Raw genomic sequence first — 27976 nt, 5'->3', positions numbered from 1 at the left:
CGGCCAATAAACATATGGACACGGGCTCAGCTTTATTAGTCAGCAGCGAATGCGAATCAAAGCCATCATGAGACACCCACCAGGTCAGTTACAATCAAAACCACGGAAACAAGTGTTGGCGAGGATGTGAGAGCTGCGCCTGTGCACGGCTGGTGGGAGGTGAACTGGCATAGCCGCCAGTGGCGACAGTGTGGCGGGTCCTCGAGTCAGGACACACAGAGTGGCCGTACGACCCGGCAGCTCTCTCCCAGAGATGCGCCCCGATGTTCGGACAAAAGGTTGCTGGGATGTCCCCACAGCTGTACTCACAGAGCCCAAAAGGCCCAAAAGGTCCACCAAGTGGTGAATGACAATGCAAAGCGGTCCGTGCACACGGGGGGTGTCATTCCGTCCTGAGGAGGCGGATGCTGGCTAAGAGGCCGGACACAGAAAGGCCGAGGTGATCCCCTTCATGCGAAGTTCCCATAAACACTGAGCAGAGAGGAGTGGTTGTCAGAGGCTGGGGAGGGACACGCGGTGAGTGGGAACGGGCGCCAAGATTTTCCACAGGCAGGTGAGAAGCCTCAGAACTAGACACGAGTGACAGTGGTGACACGGAACCCACTGAATGCCACGGAATTGTTCACTCAGAAATGGTTAGTGCCAATTTCATGAGGAGAATTTTAACCCAAATTAAAACAATGACCCAGTAAGACATGGTTTTAAGAGCAAACACCTTTGCTTTCCTTCCTGTAGCGTCAGGTACATCAGGGAAGGGCAGAGCCTAGGGGCTGAGGGTAGGGGCGCTATGTGCGAGCCCACACGGGGTGACGGGCCCACGCTGAGGGGCAGCCTGGCGTGGGCACCCAGAACCTGAGTGGGACGAGGAAGAAAGCCCAGGGCAGGTCCCGAGGCGGGTGTCAGTGCCGTGCAGGTCAGGACACAGGACGGCAGGGGTGTCCACACACAGTGTGGCCTGGCCAGCAGTGTCAGCAAAAAAAAAAAAAAGTCACCTGATTTAAACCAAAAGGAGCTTAGACATTCGGCCTTTCAGATACTAGCTTTATGAAACAACAGGACATGTTTAATAAAAGGTGACAGGAAAAGTGAGCTACAAATAAGGCACTGTCAGCAATGACCAGACAGCGCCAAGCCCCGTGGACGCACGCAGTGTCCACGCCGCACTGCACGTAAGTCTAATGCCCATGACACGTAACCGTGGGACTGAACACACGACGCCTGGCTTTCACGGACATGAGACCCAGTCAGTCAGGGAGCCTGGGGAAACAAAAGATCTGAAGGGATCACTGATGACGCAGCCCAGAGAGGAGTCAGGGAACAGAAGGAGACAGAAGAGGACCCAGAATGAGGCTGCCAAGGCCTCGTCAGAGCCCCAGAGAAGAAAGAAACAAAAAGAAATTCCCAAACATTAATGACTGAGTGGAACGGAATGGCAGGAGGATGGGAGAGGAACCACAGTTTTTCCAGAAGTAATGAAAGATGGAAGTCAGCAGCAGAAAACAAAGGCACATAAAGCAAACCAAGCAAAAAGAAGTCTGCAGCCACGCACATCACGGTGAACTGCAAAGCACCAAACAGAGAGGAACCCGGAAGCAGCCGGACGCAAGCAGCCGCCCTGCGGCTGCGGACGACGGGGGAGGGAGAAGGGCTCGGCCTGCAATGGCCTGCCAACAAAATCATCTTCAAGGATGCGGTTTCAGGGACTTCAGACAAACACGGACATCGTTGCTACTCACACACCTTTATTGAAGGAGCTTCCAAAAAACCAAAAGTAAAATTATCCCAGAGGTGAAGTATGAGAAGGGAAAGTGAACGGTGACAAAAGGAAGTCTGCATACTCCTGTAGAAACATATGAACACTCACTGTCTTTAAAATAACGTCTGGTGTTCAACAAAAAGAACACAACCCTTGAGCATTACAAGTGCGTCGCTGGGAGAGCAGCGATTCGCATCGGGACACCCATGGTGCTCGGAAAATGGGTTAAGAAACTAACTGTGAGTGTTGGTGATACAAGTGTAAAGATCACCGTAAACAAGAGCAACAGTACGTCACTTCTAAGCCAACGGGGGAAAGGGCTGGGATGGATGGGATGGTGAGAGAAACCACCATTTCTAAAAAGCAAGAACAATACACTTCGTAACAAACAGGAAAAGCCACACAAGAGTAAGACAGTAAACCCAGATCCAGGCATCAGCACCGAGAGACTAAACTCAGCAGCCAGAAAACAAGTGGGATTTTACTGATGGGTGTAAAATGTAAGTAGGTAAAAAATAAAAGGTAGATGCAGACACACGGAGGAAACGCTGACCAGACGGCTGTAACCTCGGGCTACAACGGATGTGAACAGCCTTGTCACTGCCCCACCAGCTCAGAAGTCACGACATGCCCAACAGTGTCCTGAGCTCGTCACGTGTGTCCACTTTGCGAATCTTCCAAACAGCCCCACGTCTCAATCCAGGTCTGTAGCGAGAGAAACGCAAGCTCACGCACACAGAAATGTGCACACAGACGCTCATGGCAGCGCTGCCCACACAGCCAGAAGGGAACTACCCCAGTGCCCATCCGCTGACACGTGGCTAAATGAGATGGGGTCTTTCCCGATGCTGTGTCCCCCAAATTTATATGCTGTTGTCCTAACCTCTAGCTTCCCGCTAAGTGACTGTAGTCAGAGACGGGTCTGTAAGAGATAATTAGGGTAAATGAGGCCACACGGGGCCTTAATCCAATCGGACTATGTCCTTGTAAGAGCAGAAGACAAGGACACGGACACACAAGGGACAGCCCAGTGGGGACACAGGGAGGCGGCGGCCGTCTACACGCCATGGAGAGGCTTCCGAGAAGCAGCCTGCCAACACCTTGATTGCGGCCGTCCAGCCTCCAGCTGAGAGAAAACTTCATTGTTCAAACCACCCGGCCTAGGTCTTCCGTACGACAGCCTAGCAAACGAGTACACCGCACGACAGAAGACTCCTCAGCTACAAAGAGATGAAATACTGGCAAAGGCTACGACACAAGGAACACGGGGACACACTGTCTGATTCTTTTCATAAGGAAAACCGGGACAGCGCAAACCCAGAGACAGGAAAGATTCGTGGTTGTGCTAAAGGACAGGGGTTCAGGGTGACGGCTAAGGGTCATGGAGCATTTGGGGGGTAATGCAATGTTCCAGAATGGACTGTGCTCACGGCTGCACAGCTGAGCTAAAAGCACTGACTGCACCCTTTACATGGGCGAGCGGGATGGACTGTAAGTCCTAGCTCAGCAGAACTCCTCTTTCAAAGCCCCACAGGCAGGTAGTCGTTACCCCAACTTATAGACGAGGGACTGAAGCACAGGTAAAGTACCTCTCTACTGCACTGGGCTCAGTTTCAACCAGTGTTTTCCTAGGAATGTCTGTTTTGTCTGACCTACCACATTAATTAGCAAAAGATATTCTGAATGTCATTTCCAGGCTCCACGGCGCAGGTACTAGCTCGCGTGCAGACGGCGCCAGAAGTCCACCCCTTGCATTCACTGGTCTTTTCAAAACATGGCCCTGTGGCTGCTCTCCTCTCTTGCTGGGTCTGATGGGACCCCGTCCTGCAGCCTGAGCTTCCCTCCTTCTCGCTCCAACTCGCTGGGCGGGGTCAGATGATCTCTGCCAAGGGCCAGAGCCCAGAATTTCAGGCTCTGCAGGCCACAGGTAGAATTCTTCCTCCTCTGTTTTTTATTTCCCAATGTTTAAAAAGGAGAAGCCATTCTTGGCTCCAAGGCTGTACAAAAACAGGCCGAAGCCAGACTGGGCCCAAGGGCCCCAGTTTCACGGCTCCTGCTGAAGGTTTTAAATCTCCCTTCGAGCTCACTGCTAGCTCCGTGTCAGAAGTTCAGATGTGTCACAATTTTGTCACTATCATTTCCATCTTAAAATTTTTATTGTAAAATTTCTATTAGGATCTCTTCTTTGATTCGTGTTATTTAGAAATCCACATTTTCAAACTGAAACCTTATGTCTTACTTGTACCATTACATATCTGACTTTTCATGTCACTGCTCTCCGGTCAGAGAATGCTGTCTGGACACTGGTGATTCTCTGAAATGTCCGGAGGCTTGTTCAAAGGCCCAGCATATGGACCCCCGTGCACGGGAATGGGTCCTTCCCGCACGCTGGCTGTAGGGTTCTGAATAAACCCATGAAATGAAGGCTGTTCTTTCTGTTGCCCAAACCATGTACCCCCGTCTCCTAAGTGACCTGTCAGTAACTGAGGTGTTTTGTGCTCTCAGGAGGATACCGACTGTCCATTTCTCTCTGCATCCCTACTGATTTCTGCTTTACAGCCCTGAGTGTAATTTGGGCACCTGTCCGCCAAGCCACACACAGAGCTGTGCAGGGATGAGAGCAGCCGTGGCCCGGGGGCCGAGTGACCAGTCCACGTGCATCTGTTCCCTCACGGAGCTGGCAGGACGGGCGCCAGCTCCAGGCCCAGCTCAGCTCAGCTCAGCAAGCCGCATGGCATCCCGGAAGCCGCCTGAGCGTCATGGGGCAGAGACGAAGAGGCGATGGGCTGTGGGCCCGGCGGGACTCTCCCCTTCCCTTCTCTGGAAGCTCAGGCACCCAGGGCGAGCGTGAGGACCCGAAATTGACCTAAGTGCTCAGAACAGTGTCTGGTGCTCCATGGAGAGTCTACGGCCATGATTTTGATCACCGCCTGCAGAGTAGCTGGGAACCAGCAGCCCTCGGGCTGACTCGGGACACGTGGTTGTGGCCTGCTGAGACCCCGTACAACTCCGGGGCCACCCATCTTTTATCAGGGTCTCCTGGTAAAAGAAAGGATTGGTGTCGCTGCCACAAAGGGGGATCATTCCTCCTGTGGCTGTGAAGGAAAGGGGGTCCCATGAGAACTCAGAGCCCCCAGCGTGGCCGTGCACACCCCTGCAGTGGGCTGTCCCCCGAGTGTCCTGAGAGGCGTCACAAAGCCACGCTGCAGGACATATCACAGGTGTGAGTGACCCTCCCACCTGCCTGAAGAGCCCCAGGAATCCCTTAAATTTCACGAGAAAAGCACAGGAGGGAGAGTTCACAGATGCAACAAGAGCGTCAGAAGCCCAGGAACTTGAGGTGACAGACGTTATCACAACCAGGCCTAGGATTATAAAGACACAGGAGGATGAATGGAATTAAGAGAAGGACAGGGAAGATTGAAAAAGAACCAAAACAAATGTCTGGGGGGATAAAAAAGATTCACTGCTGTGGAGGGAACTCAGTGGTCTCTGCACTCAGCCAGAGAGAAACTGTGGCCTTGGGGACCGGGCTCAGGAACGATCTGGAGCCAGCACACCGAGGATGGGCCGCCACAGGTGGAAAGGCAGCCAGGAGCCACGGCGGAAGCCGGGGAGGGAGGGCCTGACATGGAGCCAGACAAGTCCCAGGAACTGGCCCTCGCCGTCTTTTGTCTGCTCATGTCTATCTTTTACTGTTATGCTTTTCACCGATGTCATTTGCAGCATGAAGGAAAAAAGCAGAACAGAAAAAGAAACCTCTGGGTTAATTTTTTCAGTTTTCCTTATTCAACTGAACTTAATGACTTCTGTACGCGGTCGTGAACGTACCCGAGATCTCGGTGTGGGAAGCACCTCTTAGTAGAGGTTCTGCAAAGCGGTGAACAGAGCCGCTGACCTGCTCCTGGAAACAGAGGAGCAGGGAGCCCGGGACCAGCAGGAGGGAGGGGGCTGGGGATCCTCGGGGGCCGGAGTCAGTTCCCACTCAGACCTCAAGGCACTGGGAGGGGAAGGCCGTGGGGACCTAGGGAACCAGGGCCCCCATCACCCTCTGATCCGCTCTGCACGCTCTCTGGGCCACAGGCCACCTGCCCAGAACCTGCCACCTCGCGCTGGGTGTAGGGCTGCAGGGGTGGCTCCTGCTCCCAAGCAAAGGGCACCACCCAGCAGACACTGTGGGGGGGCCAGGAAGGGCCGGTGTGTTCCCCTCCCAGCATCCCAAATAAAGCAGCTCCAGTTCCACAAAAATTCTCCTAGTGGCATTACCGGATAATAAACAAATAATAAACAAATTAAAATTCAAGTGCTCAGACCTCGAGGTACAGAGGAAGCCTGTACTCCCTCGTCAGAGGAAAACGAGGGCCCACCAAGGGCACGTGCCCAAACTCGCTCGCGTAGTCTGGCCGATCTCAGGTGGCCACCTCTGCCTTCACTTCTCTCCATTAGTCAACCATTTGGTAAGCTCAGGAATTTCCTAAAATGAGAAATCAAGTGCACGCCTGAGAAAGTCGGCCGCCCTGCGCATGTCCCCCACACACGTGGGACAGGCAAGGAGGACCCAGAGCGCCTCGTGCACGCACTTCGCCCATTCACGGAAGGCGCCAGGCGCCAACCCCTTGCTGGGCTCATGGCAGCAACCTCCCAGCACACACGGCTGGGCCAGGGTGACAGCCTGGGACACCTAAAGAAAGTGGTGACCTGGTCCAAGGAGACGGGCTCCAGGCCTAGTAGGTGGCCTCGAGCACAGGAGGGCAGGGCCTGGAGTCCCACCCCAGGCTGACAAGCTTGCGAAGCCCCCAGAGGGCCCAGGAGAGCATTGCTCCTCCAGGAGGAGGACTTCCCTGTCCCCGCCCCCCCGCCCCCATCCTTGGGACAGCACACCTTACAGCGGGACGCCTCACAGCGGGACGCCTCACAGCGGGACGCCTCACAGCGGGACGCCTCACAGCGGGACGCCTCACAGCGGGACACAGAGTCAAATGCCCGGCAGCTCACACTCAGCACCGGACCCGGGCAGAAAGGGTGTCCAGTGCAACAAGAGAGCCCTGCAGAGAGAGGGCCGAGCAGGAGGGCCACGTACCACCACGTGTGCTGCAGCTACGTGTGTGTCTTTGAGATGATCTGTGTGAAAGTGTTGGGCAAAGAACTGGGAATCGGAACGGCATCAAGCTTTTGACCCGTATCACCGAACGCCAGATGTCAAACCCTGCAGGGGAATGACTTCTGGCCCAGGTGCCCTACTAGCCAGTGTCAGCCAGGTCACTTTCAAACAGGCACCTCCGTGACACTCTTTCTCGGCACCCACAAAGGCGTGAGCTGCAACAGAAGGAAGGACCAGTGCAGACGAGATGCGGGGTCTGGGACACAGGGCCGCCCTACCGCATCCGGGGAAGGGGGAGAAGACCCCTGCCTAGATAGGCAGGCAGGCAAGGGGCAGAGAAGCTCCAGCGGAACTCCCGTTTTCCGTCAAGGGAAGGCCATAGACAACACCCAGACCGGGAGCAGTGCAGAGTGGAGGGAAAGGATGAGCAGAGGGCGGTTATTTGGAATCAAGGAGCCAAACGCCAGGCACTCAGCTAAGAGAAGCCCAAGTGGTCCCCTGGCAGAGACTGGGAATGGAGTGGCCATCTGGTAGCCCCTCACAGAGAGGTAGGGCAAGGGAAGGGGACAGCAGGGACGCTGTGACGCGCTCCGCCTGCCTTTCCAGGACTAGAAGCTTAGACTGTGCTCTCTCCGAGTCCTGAGCCAAGCAAGGCTGACCACCCTCCCGGAGAGGCCTCTGAAGTGGCACTAACTGGAGAGGGAGGGGCCTAGCTGTCCCCTCCGGGGCACAGGCAGGTGAGGGAAGCCACCTTGGTCCCCCCAGACCAGGCACCGGCAGCTCAACACCAGCAAAGCCCACAGAGTGAGGCCCAGCAGAGGCCTGTCCAAACTCTAGACCCACGCGCCGTAAGACATGATGAGACGATGGTTATGTCTCTGAGTTTTGGGGTGACTTGTTCCCCAGCAGTAGGTAAGGGGAACAGCAGGGAACTGCTGCTCTTTGTGACAAAACTATTTTTCACTCTAAATTATACAGATGTCTAATACAGACAAAAGTAATTAGAAACTTTTTTTTTAGGAGTTCAACATAAAGGTAAAGCCAAGAAAAAAAATCTTGTCTTAAAATTTTGAAGAAACAAACATACACACATAAACAACAGTATCTGGCCTGACCCCCCCACCCCCTGCCCAGTGCTGAGCCAGAAGCCCAGCCCACACCACTGGCCCCCCACTCCCTCCCCAAACTGACACCACATAACAGTGGGGAGTCAGCCACCGATTAAATAGCAAGCAGTTTACTGAAGAGGGGGATAAATGGGATCAAAAATCAAGTGTCTCGGTTATTTAAAAAAAAAAAGAAAGAAAGAAAGAAAAAGGGCAGAGGGGTGTGCAAGAGCCCGAGTCCCACCGGCAGCCCGCCCTGCAGCGTGCTGGGTGCTGGCCCTGGCGTGCAGTGGCAGGTCCCTGCGGCTGGGGTTGCCTCCTCCCCCTCCCTCCTGCCCTCCCTCCCTCCCCCGGGCGCTCTCTCGAGGACAGGGACAAAGACGGCCAGCGTGGGGAAAAGGGCAGACCTGTGTGGTCAGTCTGTCAGGGGAGGTGAAGCTGCTCCCTCACATGCTGGAGCCCGTGTGGAAGGGCACCCACGGCGTCTTTACTACAACGGCAGGTATGCACTGCAGCCCCACCACTGTCCATTAGTCTCTATGCTAACCAGGAACCCTCGAGGTCTGTGAGTGGCTGCCTCCGGACCTCGGCACTCGGGAAGCCGATCAGGGAGCCTCTGTGCGGCACAGAAGTGGCACTGGGCTGGGCCCACGGTGACGCTGCCAGGGGGGAATTGCTCGGTGGGTGCAAACACGTGGGAGCAAACACATGAATCGTAGCTGCGGGCAGGAGAATATCAGGTGCATCTCTACGCCCCGAGGGCTCAACTCCTACACTTAAACCCCTCCCACTGGGACGGCGCTCCAGTTCCGGAGAGCAGCCAGCCTGAGAACAGCCCTGTCCCTGGGCACCGCGGCTGCAGCTCGGCGGCTCCGGCACTGCCTGCCTCTGGTAAGTACCTGCCGTTTCTTCTCAAATTCACGTTTGTGTTCAGAACTCCTCTTGGATGGCTCGGGAATGCCTGCTGCCCTGCTCTGTGCTCTGAGGGCCACCGGGGTCCCGGCAGGTGCACAGCAGTGGGGCCATTATTATGAAGCTTTAACGAGGCTTCCACGCCACTCTAAGCCTGCGAACAAGTGGACGTGGGCATGAAGTCCTCGTTTCCACCATAAAGTGCTGAGATTTCAGGCAAAACTCAAATTTATATTATTGCTTTTCTTTTCCTCACCTTAAAAATAAACTATGATAAATTTCAACATAAAAGGATTATATATAGACAGATAGATGTGTGATTAGAAAATTGCTGATTTTAATTTATAGTTTCTTTAATTTTAAAACTTTCTAAAGTTTAAAATAAGTACTGTTTTGACATAAGGTTACAAAAAAATCTTAATGAAAGAGGATCCCTATATATAGAAAAGGAGAGATTTGTTTTCCTTCATAAAGTTTCTCATAAATCTGTATAAGAACAACCGCTGACTAAGTCATCAGCTACGGGCGAGCCAGGCGGGCTTCTTTAGGTGAAATCTGTCTCCATCTGTCGTCCTCATCGCTCTGCATCAGCCAAGCCCTCCCAGTGCTTTAACCGCGCGGGACTGGGTTTTGTGAGGAGGAACGAGGCAGCTGAGCTCGCGGCCAGGCTGACAGCTGTGCAGTCCAGCAGCTGGGCGCTCAGGTGTGTCCCTGGGGACCCCTGCTGAGACCAGGAGCCCCCGCTTCCTCTCTGGGCCCAGGCTGCCAGCTCCCACTCCAGGAAGCTATCTTTGTCCCAGGTCATGGCTGTCCTGAAATTTACCCTTTAGTTTAAAGAACCAAAAGTCTGGGAGGGAGTGGCGGTTAATCACTGGAAAAGCTCAATTGGAGTAAAACTCACAGATCTGGTTGTTGCAACACCCCAGTGGGTAGGCGACAATGGCGTGTCCCTGAGTTATGCAACAACGCCACCTCACAATATTGTAATTATAGCATGCCCTTCAGAGCGCTCCACCTGACGAGGCCCTCTGCCAGCCGGCCGCCACACCGAAGGGACTCTCAGCGTGATTTCAGGGCACAGCCTCCCAGCCCGGCACAGCAATGGCCTGTAAAGTTAAGCTGTAATTACCTCTATTGTGTCCTATCAGAGTTCAAACAAATTTCCTACTCGCGTCTATTTTCCAGGGTTCAAACTCCTCAGAAACTTTGCACACTTGCCAGCCACTCACTATCAGGCTAACTGGCAGCTACATTAATCGTCCACACTTGGGAACCTATGGGAAGACAGCACACTGGCACCTTAGCACTTCAAACAGAAGCAAACAAAACCCTGGGGCCGATCGAAACCGCAGGGCGCTCCGAGCAGCGTGTGTGTGGGCAGCTGTGCCCATCTGATGGGTGTGGGCCGGGAGCAGGGCAGAGATGCAGCACCAGGGCCGCCCTCGGCAGGAAAGCAGGTCAGCAGGACACAGCAGGTGCTTAGAAGGCTTGGGAAGTCACAAGGGGACACTGAATGGAGCAGGAGAAGCTCTGTGGAAGCTCCCATGGGGCCCGGTGGGGACCTCCAGTCACTGGGCCCCACTGCCTGCGGCCCCCAGTGTGGACCCTGTGTCCACCAGCTGCTGAATCTGAGCCAATTCGGAGGGAGGTCGCCAGGCATGCTGCCCCCTCACAGAGGAGGTGCTCTGACAGCAGGGCACACGTTACCCAGCTCCTCTTGGAGGCAGGCAAAGACCCGGACCCCACGCATTTCAGGAGACAATGGAGTGGGAGTGAAGGAGGGGTGAAAACACTGTGCCACATAAACGCCTTTCAGGAATAAGCTAACATCTGACCCTGAAAACAGGCTAACGCTGCAGGGTCCTGCTGCACTCACACCTCGCTAGACAGCCCTGGGGTCAGTACTGACTACGCAGAAGCCTGCGTCCTGGGGAAGCGCACAGCAAAGCCTGTGTCATCACCACCAGAAAGCACTTCGTCCAAACGCAAACCCACCTAAGACAAACAAGTAGAGCTCTGGGCTGGACGTTAGGCGACATTTAACCCGTGAGCCTCCCAGGGAAGGGCAGGCCTGACAGGTTGTGCCCTGGAAAGCTTCTAAGAGCCTCGGTCCCCGACTTCTTTCTCTGATGTGACTGCACTATGGCTGAGTGAGCTCCGCCCGTCCCCGCTGGCACCTGAGGCACCTGTGTCCCTTGTCTGAAGTAGCGAATTGGGCAACCCTGCGAAGTCAGTTTACCCCGAGGCACAGACCCGGCTGCACCTGCGGCTGCTGGGCAGCTGAGCTCCCAACAATGAAACTCTGGGGTCTGCTCAGCTCCCAGAACCCTGGCACCAAGGACAAACCCCCGAAACCTGTTTTCCCTCCTGTGAGCCAATCCACCAAAGCTCAGAAAGTTCAGACCGAAAGTCCACACACAACATCATCTGAGTGAAAAAGGTCCATATTAACAGAAAAGCAATTAGTTCCAAATTATTATTTGGGGTAATGCTATGATAATTTATACATAGCTCACCTCCTATAAACGAGCCTTTGAGAAAACTAACCAGTGTGGCTTATTTAGATTGTTGCTGAAAGGTATCAGCGATACTAAATAACACTGCTCCTAGAACTGACGTCACCATTCCTTAAATCCTGAGGGAACTTCTGTGCAGGGCATGTCTGCGTCCACTCTCAGTCTCGCTGGAACTCTGGGCCCCCACCCGATAAACGTTTTGCAACTGTCATCATTTTGACCGAGGTGCTCGCAGCTAGCGATGAACTCATCAGTTTTCAGGCCTCTGCCGTAACACACCCTGAGCAACCATGGGAACTTGACTTGCAGAGGTTCTCACGCCTTCAGAATCAGGGAGCACACGGAGACGTGCCAGCACAGGCCCGCTGACTTACCGGGCTGGCTGGGTGCTGGCTGCAATCGCTTCCTTACGGGAGGCGAGGAAATTGTGCTTTTATCACCCACAGCGTATCTGGCCCCCAAGGAATGGGCTGAACTCATAAAGAGTTATTTCACGTTTTTGCTACAATAAGAGGGGAAATTAGAAAGGCACAAAGCTACAGTCAGCCTTGCAGCTCCTGCAGCCAGACACACTGGGAGACTGGGCAGGGAGACCTGGGTGCATAGCACAGGCAGGGGGGGGAGGCTCTGCCTGCCACATACCCTGCCCACAGACGGGGCAGCCACAGATATCCTTCCTCATGCAAATACGTGCCTCAGGTAGAAACTCTCGGAGGCTGCAGGCATCCAGGAAGCCCAGCCTTCCATCCACCAGACCACCTGTCTGGAAACCAACAGGTCTCTGAAGGATCTGGATGATAAAACAGTCTAAAAGAGATAGGCTGTCAGTGGGAGCGTGCTAATTTGGACTTTTAAGAAATATGAATAAATGAGTAGAGAAACCAGTTTGCTGAGAATCAAATCTGATAGTTTGCTGAGAATTTAAGGTATCTGAGTGAGAATTAAAGCTCCACTCCTCCCACTGGCAGCCCTCCTCCCAGAAAAGCCCCTGTGACCTCATCTCACAGGTGGGTCGCAAGGAGGCACAGCCAGAGCCACCAGGCTGACTTGGAGCCCCAGACGCAGTTCTGTTTTTAAAAGGCTGCTTTCCTGGTAAGTGCCTCACGGCGGCCCAAATGGAGAAGGGGACTCTTTATATATGAAATCCAACCCCATCTGCCCATTCCTTAAAGCAAAACTGCAGCTGGAAAGTTCTGTGAAATGATTTCCTTTGAACTTTATTTTTAAGCCGTGTGAAATTATGTAGAAGCTGAAGACCTTTTCCTTTTCACACCTGTACGCAAATGACAGTGCTGGGCCTCCGTTCCTGCAGCCCCCACCTTTCTCTCCCACACAGACACTCAGGGGTCTGCTGGGAGAGGAGGAAGTGAGAGCTGCTGCCTGCCGGGAGGTGGTGGGCGGGGGGAGGAGGACACTCCAGGAAGGTAACCTGAAGGCCAGACACCCTGGCAGCCTCCACTGGGACCCAGGGCCTGGAGGAGGGGACAGCCCCCACGCCCCCGAGGCCCAGCCTGCTGCCTGTCAGGACCCGGGTGGCTGTGGCCCGAGGCCTGGGCGGCCACTTCCCAAAGGCTTCCTCCCTCCTACACTGATCCAAACTCTTCACACAGGCATTACTGACGGCTCCTCTGGTCCCTCCCAACCTCCTGACTGCTGAGGGCCGCAGAGCTCTGCTTCTGCCACAGGAGGTGAGGCTGGAAAGGCAGCAGACGCCTGGCCAGCCCCGCTCTCGGCTGCCCACTATGTGCCGGCCCGGCGTGGGCACCTCACTCCCGGGCTCACCAGTGGCAGCGACCCGAGCAGGGGTCCCTCAGATTCACTTGGGCAGCACATCGAAACCATGTGCATGCACACAGACCCACCCTAGCATTTGTATCCGAGAACACGAGTGCTGCTCCCCAATACTGGGTTTCGCGTGCGGCTTCAGAAGCAGGAGGCCTCCTCCCGGCTAACACGTGAGGCAGGACACCACACGTGGCAAAATGGGCAGCACTGAGTGGCCGTCACACGTGTACGGTGACCAGGCGTGCGGAGAGGCTTCCCACAGGCACGCTGAGTGGTCAGACCCGCTCACTGTGACGTGACCCAGGCCAGAAACTCCGTGCTTGGATGGGGCAGTGTCCCCACAGGCACTCAGCCTTCTCACATCTGAGGCCCCAGGTCCCCAAACTCAGAGAATTACGGGTATTCTCAGGACTGACACTAAACAAGCCGCCAGCAGTGCTCCTGGCCCCAAGGTAATTCTCTGTGGCGGGGGCGCTGGCCATCGAGAGGGGCAGCTGACGCTCACAGCCCCACGCGGTGCACATGGCTCCTCCAGCTCCCAGGGCCTGGCCTCCGACCCTCGGGGACCCATGTGAGGTCAGGTTCCTGTGAGTCCTTCCGCCAGCATCCCGACACTAAGGCTCTGCTCTTCCATTGCAGTTTCGGGCCCCACATGAGTGACACCGTCCTGGTTGGACCCACGGCACGTTGAGCTGGCTTCAAATAGGGGAGTGTGGAAGGAGAGCAGAGTCAGGCGGACGTACACGTCTCTGAGCCACCGAGTGTGAGCAGAACAGGAGCTGCTGTGAGCCTCCGCTGAGAAGAGGGAGGCTGCCCCCGGGAGAAAAATGAGCCTCCTCAAAGAGCGGAAACCAAAGAAGCCGCACTACATCCCAAGGCCTCCAGGGAAGCCTTTCAAGTACAAGTGCTTCCAGTGTCCCTTCACCTGCAATGAGAAGTCGCACCTTTTTAACCACATGAAGTATGGTCTCTGTAAGAACTCCATCACTTTGGTATCAGAGCAAGATCGTGTTCCCAAGTGCCCGAAATCTAACTCTCTAGACCCTAAGCAAAGCCATCAGTCCGACACAGCCATGAAGCCCACCTCCTCCAAGTCTGTCACAAACGGGCTGCCCCACCCGGACGCCAAGCTTCCACTCGGCCTCGCCAAGGACGACGTCAAGGAGAACGTGGACCTGCGTGCACGCGGGACACACAAGGGCCCTGGACAGAAGCCTGCTCTGCAGCGGGAAGCAGTGCACCCCAGCCTGGTCCCTGAGGCCACCACCGGCGCCCCGTCTGCCACTCCGGAAGGCATCGGGCGGCCCTCGGCATTCGTTCCTGTGGGAGAGCGCAGACTCAAAGGGTCAGAGCTCGCAGAGGCGCCGGAAACGCTGGCCCTGCCCAGCCCCACCTCCAAGGCCACCGCCTTCCACACCCCTGGCCACCCCTGGAAAGCTGGCTCTCCTTTCCTCCAGCCCGAGTTTCCACACAAAATCCCACCTACCAAGGGGTTCGGGGCCCTTTCCCCTTACATGCACCCTGCCATCCCAGAGTACCCGCCTCACTTTTACACGGAGCATGGACTGGCCACCATTTACTCACCCTACCTTCTGGCCGGGAACCCACCTGAGTGTGACGCTGCCCTGCTTTCCGTCTATGGGGCCCAAGACCAAAGACACTTCCTGCCTCACCCCGGGCCAGTGCCCAAGCACGTGAACCCACCGCCCTCAGCCTACGACCATTACAGGCTGCTCCAGCAGTATCACTCCAACCTGTCACTTCCTTACGGATTTTACAGGCCAGAGTCTGCTTTCTCCTCCTACGGCCTCAGGCTCCCACCCATCGCTGGCCTTTCACACGATCAGAGCTCTCACCTACTGGACGAAGCCGCCCTAGTCTACCCAGCCTCGAGTCTGTCCAAGTTAAACCCTTCCAGCTCCCACAAAAAACACACAGAGTTTGAGAAGGAGCGTCTGACTCCTGAGGCTGAAGACCCTTCCAAAGACGGGCAGAGGGACCCAGACGGGACCAAAATGAGCCCGCGTGCAGGCAGTGCAGCCACGGGCTCTCCCGGAAGGCCGAGTCCCACCAACTTCACGCAGACAAGCCAGCCATGTGTGGCGCTGTGCAGCCGCTCAGACAAGCCCACCTCAAGCGTCCTGGGAAGGCTCCCGCAACCTGAACAGGGCCTCGCGGCCTTCAAGCCAGTCAAGAAAAGCCCAGAGCACACACCCCCCCAGGCTCCGGAAAACAGAGACGAGTCTCCGAAAAGGTAAGAATGGCTCCTTCCCCAAACCTCCAGACGAATGCCCCCGCTGTGCTGTTATCAATCTCACACCGCCCAAAGCGCTGCACACGGCAGGTTCCCAGGCAAGGTTCCCACTAAGCTTTCCCTTTTCCTCCTCAGCCTTGATGCTGTGGATGCAGGCGCTCCGGCCCAGATAAGAAGCGCCTCTCGCGACACGGAGGCCATGCCTTCCAGCCCAGAGGACGGCTCCAGGATGGCGCCGCTGAACCTCTCCAGGAAGTCGGAGACCAAGCCGGCAGCCGCCTGCGGCCCCGTGTACAGGGACTTCGCAGAGCTGCAGGACGTGCCTCTCAACCTGTCGGTCAGGGACCCCTGCAACGCCCTGACTCCTAGGCCTGCCTCCCACCGCCCGCCGGGGGAGGTGGAGCCCTCTGCCGCTGCTGCTCAGAAGACTGAGCCAGAAGGTTCTGGAGAAGGGCCAGCCCACACTGACACAAAGCAGAACGGCCCTGGCTCTGACGAGGCCCCGGTGACGACCCCCACCAGGAAGGCCCAGGACATACGGGCTGCGGACAGCGGCGACGAGCAGAAGCAGACAGCGGCCGTGGCCCTGTGCCAACTGGCGGCCTACAGCCCCGGGGCCGCGCGCGTGGGTGACGCGGAGCCCTCGGCCCAGGAGCCCGCCTGCCAACAAGACACAGCCGCTCCCAGAGCCACGGAAAGCCAGGAGGCTCAGAGTGACCTCAGGCCCAAAGGGCAGAAGAGGACAAGCCCGCGGGAAACAGGCAAGTCCCAGCAGGGAGCTAAGAAGTCGAAGCCGAGCGACACGGCCAGAGTGTTCACGCTCCGGAAACGAACACGGGTGTCTTAGAGCCGCCCGCCAGGCCCAGAGCCACGGCGCCTTTTAGGGCACGTCACAGCACCCCAAATCTGCAATGGCACCTTCGATTTTTACAGTGTAGTTTCTTTTTTCTTCCCCCCCAAAAAAATGTTGCAATTCGATTCACTTTTTTGTAAATATTAAGCATGAATATTAACAGGTGCTTCTACTTTGGGCTGTAAAAATATTTGAATGACTCATAGTCTAAGATTGATGAGTTAAACACTGGCTTTTATTTTTGTAAAATGTCAAATGAAATGCATAAAACTAAAAGGTAACTTTTAGGTGTAAGCCATCTCATAGGAAATCTTTTAAAAATACTTTTCCTATAAATATCTTAGCCCTGCAACAAACTGTTTTAACTGTTATTAAATCTACTGTAGTTAATGAAGTGAATAACCATTACTAGAAATGCCAAGAAAAAACATTTTCAGTACTAGCATTAAGTGATTTGTCATGACTGAGTAATAAACAAACATCAAAAGACTATTTATACAAATAATTTATTTCCATTAGAGAAAAATGTGTTACTGGGAAGCTATTATCAACGTATTCTATTTCCTTATAAACTTACAGTGAATTTTCTGACTCATTTAGTCTCATTTTCCACTTCCGAAAATGATGTATATATTGTTGATTTTCCAATAAACTCATAGGTGAACTTTAAGGATACACAAAATGAAAACAAATATGAATTCTGTGTTATACTTTATTTTGCCATAAAAAACTCGGTGGGAAAAAAAGAATACAACTGGGGCAATTAAAACAGAGAAAAAGAGTATGTATGTGAGCATGAGTGACAGCCGTGTGACAGCGTGTGTGACAGCGTGACAGCCTGTGTGATGACATGCGTGATGGCGTGTGACAGTCCATGTGACAGCGTGTGACAGTGACAGCCTGTGTGATGGCATGCGTGACAGCATGACAGCCCATGTGACAGTGTGTGACAGTCTTGTGACAGCGTGTGATGACATGACAGCCCGGGTGACAGTGTGTGACAGCCTGTGTGATGGTGTGCGTGACGGCCTATGTGACAGCATGTGACAGTGTGACATCCTGTGTGACGGCATGTGTGACGGCATGACAGCCCGTGACAGTGTGTGTGACAGTGTGACAGCCTATGTGACGGCGTGCCTGACAACGTGTGACAGACCATGTGACAGTGTGACATCCTGTGTGATGGCGTGTGTGACAGCCCATGTGACAGCCCGTGTGACAGCGTGCATGATGGCATGTGTGACAGCCCATGTGACAGCACGTGTGATGGCGTGTGTGAGCGCCAGGGCCAGTGGCCATCATGTCCGGGCACCTGGCCCCCGCGACTCCATGGGGTCCTCGCCTCCCAGTGTCTTAGGACGAATTTCCTCCGCTTCCTAAAACTGCTGCCTGAGAAAAGCCCGCCAGGCAACCCCAGCTCCCCTTCCCAGTGGCCCCTCCTACCACTTTTCAGGGGCACCTCTCACCCAGCACCACCTGGGGTGTCAGCTGAGGGCCCCTGGAAAGGACATGTGGTGCTGACGGTGGGAATCAGCCACTGTCACCAGCAGGCCAGCGTTCCTCGCAGAGCCATCGGGTGGGATCAAAGAACGAAACAAAGAGCCAGGCCCAGCGGCCTGTGTGTCGAACAAGGCTTCTCAGCACTCACAGCTGAAACGTAAACACTTAAATAAAAATAACGTGTCGATGCAGAACCCCACCTCGTTCCCGGTTCAAGTGCTGCAGTCCAGTCCAGTGTCCTGTGCTGTTGTTTTGAACAGCTTTGTACTAATGACTACTTCTTTAAAAAGTCACTATAGGAAACATTTTACATACTTAGCACCTCACGGCATAGGAAATGACAGTCACAGTTTCCGTTCACAGACGTCCTCATTGCAGGTCCATGAGAGGGAAGCACAGAAGCATGTGCCGTTGGGAAGATCCTCCGGGACAAGTACATGGAAACATGGGGTCACGCAGACAAGAGAAGGAGGACTTCCCTCCCGTAAGGAGGACCGTCCGTGCATTTCTGAATGGAGGGTGGTGGGTATGAAGTTATCAGGATGCCCAGGGTTATATTTAGATGCAATGGTTTTATATTAAAATGACAGTACCCAAGACAGCAAACAACTGCTTTGCAACACGTTTAGTTTACATAAAACCACCATTCCTGACTCATAAAGGGATGCAGAGCTACTCACAATTCTTTTAAGGCACACACAAGGCCACCGTTACAGATGGCCCTATAACGTCAGGCTGCCACTCGAGCCCCTGCAGACCCCGCCCGAGGGGCACCTTCAAATAACCACACAGCACTGACCCAAAATGCAGCTGCCACGATCCAAAACCATGAGTCCATGATCGGCCGTCACTAGCACGCCGGGGCGCCCCTTCCCGTGTACCAGTAGATTCTGGCAAAGAACAAACACAGGAAAGCCCTGCCTTCTGGCAGGATGCAGACCCACACCTCAGAGGCTGAGTTCCAGGACCCACCGCCTGTCACCTATAGACATGCTCTCGCCTCACATTTTACACACGCGACAACGCAGACCTCCTATGTCCAGGGCCCCAAGACTGTGACGGCATGTGCTTCACAGCTCGCCCAAGTGCCAGGGGTCATCTCACAACAGGCAGAGAACCACGGACAGCTCCTGACTGCCCAGCCCTCCTGCCGCAGTGCAGCCTGGGAGATGCTCACTGAGGAGGGGGCTCTCGGGGGCCGAGGCCAGCACTGCCCACAGACTCCCGCCAAAGCCCTGTGTGCGCCTGCAGCTGAAGACTGAACCCCACCCCTCCGAGTGCATGTCCTCCAAAGGTGACACCCAACACCCACAGCCACAGAAACCAGGGCGGGCCTCTGTGTCCCTCTAAAAGGCTGGGCGCTTGGTGACCAAAACCAGTCGTGCTGCTCTGTCAACCGTCCGAGCGCTCTGCACTCACGTAGAACGCAATGTAAGAGCTGTAAGCTTCTAACCTATACACACAAAAAGTGATAAACCCTCAAAACGTTACATTTAAAATCACCGTATGACCCAGCAACCCCTCCGAGAAACAGACCTAAGAGAAACGAGAACAAGGACTCAGAGACGTGTGCACCACTGTGCACAGCAGCACTGCTCACAAGAGTCAAAAGAGGGAAGGGACCAAGTGTCCACTGACAGACGGACAGACACAGACAGACGGACAGACACTGACAGACGGACGGACACTGACAGACGGACAGACACAGACAGACAGACACAGACAGTCAGACAGACACAGACAGTCAGACAGACACAGACAGACGGACAGACACTGACAGACGGACAGACACCGACAGACGGACAGACACCGACAGACGGACAGACACAGACAGACGGACAGACACTGACAGACGGACACAGACAGACGGACAGACACTGACAGACGGACAGACACTGACAGACGGACAGACACTGACAGACAGACAGACACAGACAGACGGACAGACACAGACAGTCGGACAGACACAGACAGACGGACAGACACAGACAGACGGACAGACACTGACAGACGGACACAGACAGACGGACAGACACTGACAGACGGACAGACACTGACAGACGGACACAGACAGACGGACAGACACTGACAGACGGACAGACACAGACAGACGCACAGACACTGACAGACGGACAGACACAGACAGTGGTCTGCGCGACCAAAGGGGCATTTGGCCACAAGAAGGACTGAAGCTCCGACGCCTGCTGCAGCTTGTTAACCTTCAAGGCAATGTGCCGAGTGAAAGAAGTCAGACACAGAAGGACAGATACTGTCCAGCTCCTCTTACGAGAGTCCCTACAGGCACACAGAGCAGTGGGCCCCAGGGCGGGGGGAGAAGAATGGGGAGGTCTAATGGGGACAGGGTTTCTATGGGATTGTAAAAAGTTGGAAATAGTGATAATAGTTGTACAACACCGCAAATGTAGTTAATGCCACCGAATTGTATAGACATAGCTAACATGGAAAAATTTTGTTATGTATTCTACAATGAATAATGAGGTATGCCAAAACCATTGAACTGTACACTGTAAATAGGTGAACTGTATATCAAGCGAATTATATCAAAAAGTTAAAATATGTTTTAAAGGTCCCTTGAATTAACATTGAAATTTTTCAAACTGCTGACAAGGACCTTTCTAAATAGTCTTCCCAATGGCCCATGGCAAACTACACCCCATCACAGGTTTTAACCTTCAACCAAAACACCACACCCCACAGAGAGGGAGAGCAGGGCGGATATGAAATGACACTAGCACATATTCACTCACGGAGAAAAACATTTTAACACAGAAAAAACAGAAAAAGGACTCCACACACAAGGTTCGAGATGTTGTGTTACGGTCTTTACTTTTCTTTCAGACTGGAATCTTCAACAGCTCAAAACTACACAAATGTTAAAAATCAGTAAAGCACACGGTTATCAGAACGAGAAGTGCCAGGACCGCGTCAGGAATACTAGAGAGTGGGGCCCCTCCCAGGCGCAGCTGTTCCCGTGGGAATGAAGGCACACGGGCCGGGCCTGTGGGGAGTAACGTGGTCAGGAGAGGCAAAAATGCTCAAAGAGCTAAAGGAAACCAAGCGAATGATGTTGGAACAGAATGTCAACAAAGAGATAGGAACTATAAAAAGAGACCATATAGAAATCCTGGAACTCAAAAGTACAATAACTGAAATGAAACATTCAGTGGAGGATGTAACAGCAGACTTGAGCAGGCAGAAGAATCAGTGACCTTGAAGACAGAGCAATTGAAATGCTCCAGTCAGAGGAGACGGGGAAAAAAACGGATGAAGACAAGCTATGAATGTTAGCCTGTCACCCCCGGAGCCTGCTCTAAGATGAAATCGCTGCCACCCAGCCTGGTGCTGTATGCTTCCCAGGCAGGAGACAGCAGAGCTTCCCACCCCCACCAGGCACAGGAAGGGCACCACCAGGCAGGAGGTGGCCGGACAGTCCAGCAAGGATCGTGGGCCCACTTATCCCACATTATGACCCTACTTTTTAAGCAAGAGCTGGACACTTTTCATTTCTTACACCAACACCCATATACTCCAACTCTGCCTGTGATCAGTGGACACTGCCAACACCATAAGATATGATGGACCTAATAAAAAAATTAAAAATACACCTGAACCTAATACAATTTAAAAATTGAAAGAAAAAAAAAAACAGAAAGCGACGCCGGGCCTCACACACCAGCCAGTCCCCGGCAGGACAAGCAGAAAGAAGGCTCAGCCCCCTGAAGTCACACTGCAGTGGGCGCCGCCTGCCAGGGCTTGGTCTCAGCCCAGGACATACTCGCACACCCAGCCTCTCACAGGCTCTCACTCACAGACCCCTATTTTCACAAGTAAATGTGTACGTCACTTTCTTAGGATGGAATAAAGATTAGCTAAAACCACAGGAGCGACCCTCCGTAACCTTGGCAACGATTTCTTCGATGGGACACCAGAAGCACAGGCGACAGAGGTCCAGCTGGACCGAATCACAATTTCAACCTGGTGCATAAAATGGTGCCACCGAGAAGGTGAAAAGACAACTACAAGATGGAAGAAAATACCTGCACGTCATGTACTTGGTAAGAGACTTCTGTCCAGAATAAAGAACTCTTATAAGAATAAAAAGGCAACCTGATTTTTTAAAAAACCAAAGGACTTGAATAGACATTTCTCCAAGGAAGAAATCCAAATGGACAACAGCACAAGAAAACATGCTCAACGTCATCAGTCATCAGGAAACGCAAACCAAACCACAGTGAGAGAGATGCCACCTCACACTCCCTGGGACGGCTGGGATCAAAAGACGGAGAAAGAGGAGCGGAGGTGGGGACACTGGAGCCGTGAGACACTGCTGGTGGGATGTAAAGTGACACAACCATTTTAGAAAACAGTTTTGCAATTCCTCAAAAGGTCAGACTGCCAGGTGTGTACCCACGAGGACTGAGTTGTATGTGCACACAGAAACTACACAAAGGTCTCCAGCGGCATGACTGGCCACATGCCCATCAGCTAGCAAGTGGCTACATAAACAGGTGCCCCTGCAGCGAGGCAAGCGCAGCCGTCAGAGGGGTAAGCACTGCCGCCATACGCCACAGCATGACGAGCACTGAAACATCACACGCGTCAGAGAAGCCAGGCATGAAAGACACCGTTGTACATTCCAGTTTTAGGAAACGTCCAGAAAAGGCCCACTGAGGCAGCATTTCAGCAGCTGGGGCTGGGCGTGCTGAGAATACACGGGAGTGACCGCTCCCAAGCACAGGGTTTCCTTGTGGGACAAGGAGAATATTCCGAAATCAGGTCACCATGGTGGTGGCACACCGCTGTCAACATACAACAAATCACCAAGTTGCACATTAAATGGGCAAACATCCTGGTATATAAACTGTGTCTCAACCAAGCTAGGAAAATAGGCAGAGTCAAATCATGGGGCCTGCAGCTGTCCTCTGGTCACGGCGCCCAGCGCACCCACAGCGGTGCTGGTGGGCAAGACGCACGTGTCTGCACAAGCGTCTCCGTCCTGCACAGCAGTCACCTCCCTGGTGACACATCTGTGGTGACACATCTGTGGTGACACATCTGTGGTGACACACGCCATCCTTTGCAATATCCTCTCCTCCTGCCCAGAGGCACTGGTGGCCACATCCAGGGAAGGCCCACGGCCACACTTCCTCAGGCCCCCCATCCACCCCTCGCCGGGGGGAGCCTTGTTCCCAGGGGACCATGACATCACTCCAGGTGAGAACCACGGCGGCAGTGCACATGTTCTGAACAGGCCACAGCACCCCACCAGGGTGAAAACTGGTTCTGGATGACAAGGAAACCACAGACGTCACAGTGGCTCATGCCCCCAATCCGAATATATAGTGTATCTGTGGCATCGGATTGCACAGCAGGGAGAAGTAGCATGTAGGAAATCAGAAGGACCGACAGGAGTGTGTTCTCTCCTGCACACACTCACGCTATCAGTGAGGGCAGAGGCGTGTCGTGTGCTCACGGCAGGCCATGCTGGGAGACACCCCACGTGCTGCAAACAGCCTGACTGCTGAGCGAACATGCGGTACTCACCATCCGCGAGTCGAGAAGGGAGCAGCAGGCCTCTTCTGCCCAGTTCTGCCAGCGCCAGACACCCTCCATGCCAGGCGTTGTCCGTCTCCTGAAAACTGAGAGCACACAGGACGCCTGAGACCACAGTGCTTTCCTCCAGTGCCCGGTGGGCCGGCCCAGGTGCCTCACTAAACCTGTCAGCCAGTTTGAAGACACCAGCTGGCTGAGGTTTCCCTGAAGACAACAGCCCTGCTCAGTCTTCTCCAGACCTCCCATCGTGAAGCGGGTCCTGTGCTGGGCCCACGCACTGCCCCGACGGCCGTCCGCATGCGTCGGCTGGACCCCAGGCCCGACACACATTCCCACCACAGATGCATGCTCGGTGGCTACACACCCAGCGCCTGCCCAAGAAATTGAAGCTCTGGGGACACCCTGGTTCTATCAAGTACCGTTAGAGTCTCTGGGACAAGGGGTGGAGTTGACAGGAAAAGAACAGAATGAATGGCACTGAGAGAATTTTGTCTGCACTATTTGAAATACAGACTCCCAATAAACAATGGTAATGCCAGTTAACCAAGTCATGAATAAAATTTTATATTTGACAATGACTTTCCTGGTGTGGTTTGGAAGCTCTGTTATTTAAAGGTGCAACTCTGGCATTTAATTAGTGACAGTAACTGTTTCTTAGATGGATGAGGGTTGTTCTGAGACTTCCCACAATTGGCCGCCAATGTAAACATGGAAGTATGCTTCAACAAGACCAAGTGTAAAGCTCTTTCCTAGTCTAAATAAACTAATTCGATGGCGAAAACATGTTTAGGAAAACCAGCTCAACTGCACTAGGAGCTGGCAACACGTACGAGAACATTCAGACGGGAGGGGGCCCCAGCCCTGCGTCCACTCAGCAGCCGGGGCGGGAGCCTCCCATGTGCCTGGCCCGCTCTGGGCCCTCGGACATGGACTGACTGACACGGACAAAAGCTGCCCCTCGGACCTCGCCTGGTGACACGATTCCGACTATCATTTAAGTAAGTGACAGCTGTTTTATTAAATGTCAGTCCCAAAGGCTGGACGACCATTTCCACAATCCAACAGTGGCACGTTGTATACTATAGGGTTTCAACCAGACAGAGATGCTGTAAGCACTTCATCAAGTTGCCTGTTTCCTGTTTCCTGGAACAATCGCCAGCTATACCAGTGCCTTTCTCCGGACTGAACGCGGGCACTACAACTGGCCCACAGCTGTACTCTGTCCCTGAGCCGGTCCCAGCCTCTCTGTCGGAGCTGCCCATGTCCCCACTCTGAGCCCCCAGCCCTCCCAGGACTGCCCTGGGGCTGGGCAGGAAGCCGCCCTGAGCCCCTGGCGGAGTGCTGGCTCTGCCTGGGATGCTGGAGTTGGTGTCCTGTGTGTCTTGTCCACGTCTGCTCGTGCAGGTTGGGCCTTGGAGGTGGTGAGTGGGGCTAAGTCTGTAGAGAGGGTGCCTTTTTCTCACGGTGAAGTCCCCGCGCTGCACGCCACACAAACGGGAAACAGAGCAGGGAGTGAAATCAGTCCCGGGAGCAGGTGTGCTTACAGCTGATGGAACTGATGTCCTGTTTCCAACCCATTTCACGTGTCCCAGGGGGACACAAAGGAGGGACGAGTCGGAGCAGAAGCTGTGCCCTGTGCCCAGCCATCTCCTGTTCCCGACTGCAGTTAACCCCTCCCGTGCCACGCTGCACAATCAGGGGCTTCGAGCCCGTGCTGTGCAGGGGGCGCCCAGGGCCAGGCCTCTTCCTTCGATGCCGTCATTGCTCTGACTGGCTGGCCCTGGGAGTTGAGGGCGGGAAGGCTGTTTTCCACCCTCCACAACCCACTACGAAAATCCGAGTCCACTGAAACGGCAAAGGCAAGGATGCGTCTGGAGACTGAGGACAGAAGCTGGACGGAAACTGCCAGGCTGGAGGAAGGACCACACAGCTGGGCACACAAGTTCAGTGCACTCCGCCAACATGTGTGGGGGAGGGGCTCGGGCAACGGCCGGGCCTGGAGCCCACCTCACAGACGAGGGTGACGCAGGAGGGTCACCACAGTGCAGGTACCAAGGAGGGAGAGAGGGAGTTTGGTGAAAAGAGAGCTCCCCACAACCAGGGGGTATGAGCGGAAAAGAGAACAGAAGAAAGTACGTGAGACAGACAGCCCAGCCCTGGGTGACAAGGCCAGAGAACAGGCCAGAGGACGCTGGGCTCCAGGCCCTTCCCACCTCACCAAGCCCCATCTCTAAGCTCTGCCCTCTCCCAAGACCCGGATGCTCCACGGCGGCTATGCCAACGGCTGGCCCCTCAGTGGCCACCTCTGTGCCCAGTGGGGTCCCGGCGTCATGGGCATGTCCACCACTACACCAGCAGGCAGGACCTCCAGGAAGACACCCTCCAACAAGCCAGCAGGAGGGTCGGGAGTCAGAAAGCACGGGAAGCTGTCCTCCCTCGCCCAGGCCCCAGAGCCGCGTGTGTGCATTTCCACTGGAAGACACTGGCCAGCACTGCACGTCTGACGTGCTATTTCCTGCGCCCGACAGTGCCAGCAGCAGGCTGGAGAACACCTGCTCACTTCACTCGCAGGTGCTTGTGGGGCGGCCTCCGTCACTGACGCACTCCTGAGCACCCAGAGGCGCTGACAGCACTGTCCATGCACATGACAGCCCTGGGAGAACAGCAGCAGCTGACGAGGGCGGCCGTGAACCAGGGCTCAGGAGCGTGAGACCAGGAAAAACGTTCCCACGCAGCCGGGAACCCTTGGGGGCGGCTGCCCACGGTGCCTGCCACCCACAGCAGGACAGCTCTCACGCCTGGGGGCACCGGTGCTGCTGGGCTCTGTCGTCCCCCTCCTGCAGGCTCAGCTCAACCCAAACCCCGACACCTCGCGGCCCAAGCGTGTCACAGGCAGGCGTCTGCCACCAGACTTCCCTAAACCCCTACACATGCAGCTGTTTAAGTCCTAGAAAACTAAGTAACATTTGGAATTCAGATCTCAGTAGCCATACGTGGTTCATGGCTGTCAGAGACAGATCCAGAACATTCTGTCATCACAGAATGTCCTGTCTCTGGGAAGTGTGCACCTAGGATTCACTCCAGTAACCACAGCTTATCTCTAAGGGTAGCTATGTGTGCGTATAGATTTTCTTTTCCTTAAGGTTTTTAAATATAATGGAGTCTAGGCTGATAAAATCCACATACCAGAAATGACCAGAGTTCTCAGATTTACTACAAAGAAAAAAACAAAACTCTGAGGTTCTGGCAAATAGCTCGACTGAAAGGAACTGTGAGAGACTGCTCTCAGCCACAGGGCGGCCCCCATCTCCGCACGTACCTGAAACAGTCCAGCACTGACCCGAGCACATCATCCGCCAGCTCGCGGGGGAGCCTTCCAGCCACCCGGCCAATTCTGAAAGGGAAGCAGCACTTCATCAGCACCGCCAGCTGTCACGAGGGTCGCGCTCGAAGAGCCACCATCCCAAGCGATTTCCTTCCCTCCAGAGCACAGGAAAGCACAGACTGAGCCAGAGCTAGCCTGGCACACGCTCGGCTCCACAGGCCTTCTGGGCCACACAGAGCCCAGGAGGCCGACACAACACACATATGGGTAGCTCTGAGAAGGACTGACACAAAGCGGCAGGTAGCCCGTCACTGATGTCATGAGCGCCCTCCAGGCCCTCCCATCAGGCCTTGACCTGGGACCCGCTTGCTGATGGAGACCCAACCGGGAAGGTCCTGGCCAAGGCCCCCAGGAGGAGCCCTCGCTCCCAGCCCAGCCCACTGCACCGGCCCGGACTTTGGGCTCAGAAGTCGGTGGGCGCTCATGTGTCTGCATGGAAGCCTAGGACGCCTGGCTGGAAAGGAGCCCCCCGCCCCAGCACCTTCACCTCGTTTTTCTTTTCTCCACAACAGAGGACTCGCTGACGCCTTCCACTCTATTCTTTACTTTGTCCCCCCAGTACCCACACCCACGGCCAGCTCTGCCTGCTGTGCTGGAGACCTGGCCTCGCTGGGTGGGCTGCCTTCTCTGGGGGGCCCTCTGCAGGCCGCCTGTCAGGTTAACAGGATGGGCACTAGCCCCCCCCAGCCCCGGGGCTCCAGCCACAAATGAGGCTGTGGACGCCACCTGCTGCATCGGTGGGGCAGGTGGGGTCGTAGTGCCCACAATCCTGCCTGCTCTAGACAGACAGGTGGATGAGGGGGCCTCATATCAACCTCAGTGATTACTCTGAAAATTAGGACGCCAAGTAATAAATGTACATTAGCAAGTCACAAACCTTTTAAAGCTCTCTAGGCCACGGGCAGCGCTCAGAGGCCACGAGGCACTGAGTGAGTGAGGCTCAGCCCGCCCCCACGCCCGCCCCCACTCAGCGAGAGGCGGGCACCTACCCTTTGGCCGCAGACCAGCGCACGATCGTGTCCTTGTCCTTCAGCCCGACCAGCAGCTGCTCTGGAGGAACACAGGGAGGCGGGGCTGTGAGCCCCGCTGCCACTTCCCCACTCAGCTGCCCGGGAGCCCGCCCTGCACTTCCCTCACAGTGCCACGAAGGGAACTGCAACTCTGATCACGAGCAGAGAGCGTTTCCCCTGGTTGTAAATCATCATTTAAGACAATCTGGGCCGTTGTTCCTAAG

The 27976-nt window shown here is 54.7% G+C and overlaps 2 protein-coding genes across 2 annotated transcripts in view; one reads left to right on the top strand and one right to left on the bottom strand.

Annotated features, from left to right (window-relative positions):
- The window catches only part of TBCD (tubulin folding cofactor D), a 134955-nt gene that overhangs the window by 77713 nt on the left and 29266 nt on the right, over positions 1-27976 (bottom strand). The window contains exons 11-13 of the mRNA XM_074319596.1: positions 27732-27792; positions 26677-26751; positions 23349-23443 (exon numbers count right to left, since the gene is read on the bottom strand). Of these exons, the coding sequence (XP_074175697.1) occupies positions 23349-23443; positions 26677-26751; positions 27732-27792 (231 nt within the window). The remainder of the gene's footprint in view (positions 1-23348; positions 23444-26676; positions 26752-27731; positions 27793-27976) is intronic.
- Positions 8363-17611, top strand: ZNF750 (zinc finger protein 750). The gene is made up of 3 exons (XM_019735505.2): positions 8363-8854; positions 13816-15430; positions 15566-17611. Exons 2-3 carry the CDS (start codon positions 14004-14006, stop codon positions 16275-16277), a joined length of 2139 nt encoding a protein of 712 aa, XP_019591064.2. The 5' UTR covers positions 8363-8854; positions 13816-14003; the 3' UTR covers positions 16278-17611.

Source organism: Rhinolophus sinicus, linkage group LG15 (genome assembly GCF_036562045.2).
Source record: "Rhinolophus sinicus isolate RSC01 linkage group LG15, ASM3656204v1, whole genome shotgun sequence".
In the NCBI taxonomy this organism is placed as follows: domain Eukaryota; kingdom Metazoa; phylum Chordata; class Mammalia; order Chiroptera; family Rhinolophidae; genus Rhinolophus; species Rhinolophus sinicus.
Note: the sequence above shows the minus strand (reverse complement) of the source record. Positions and strands in the feature narration are given on the sequence as shown.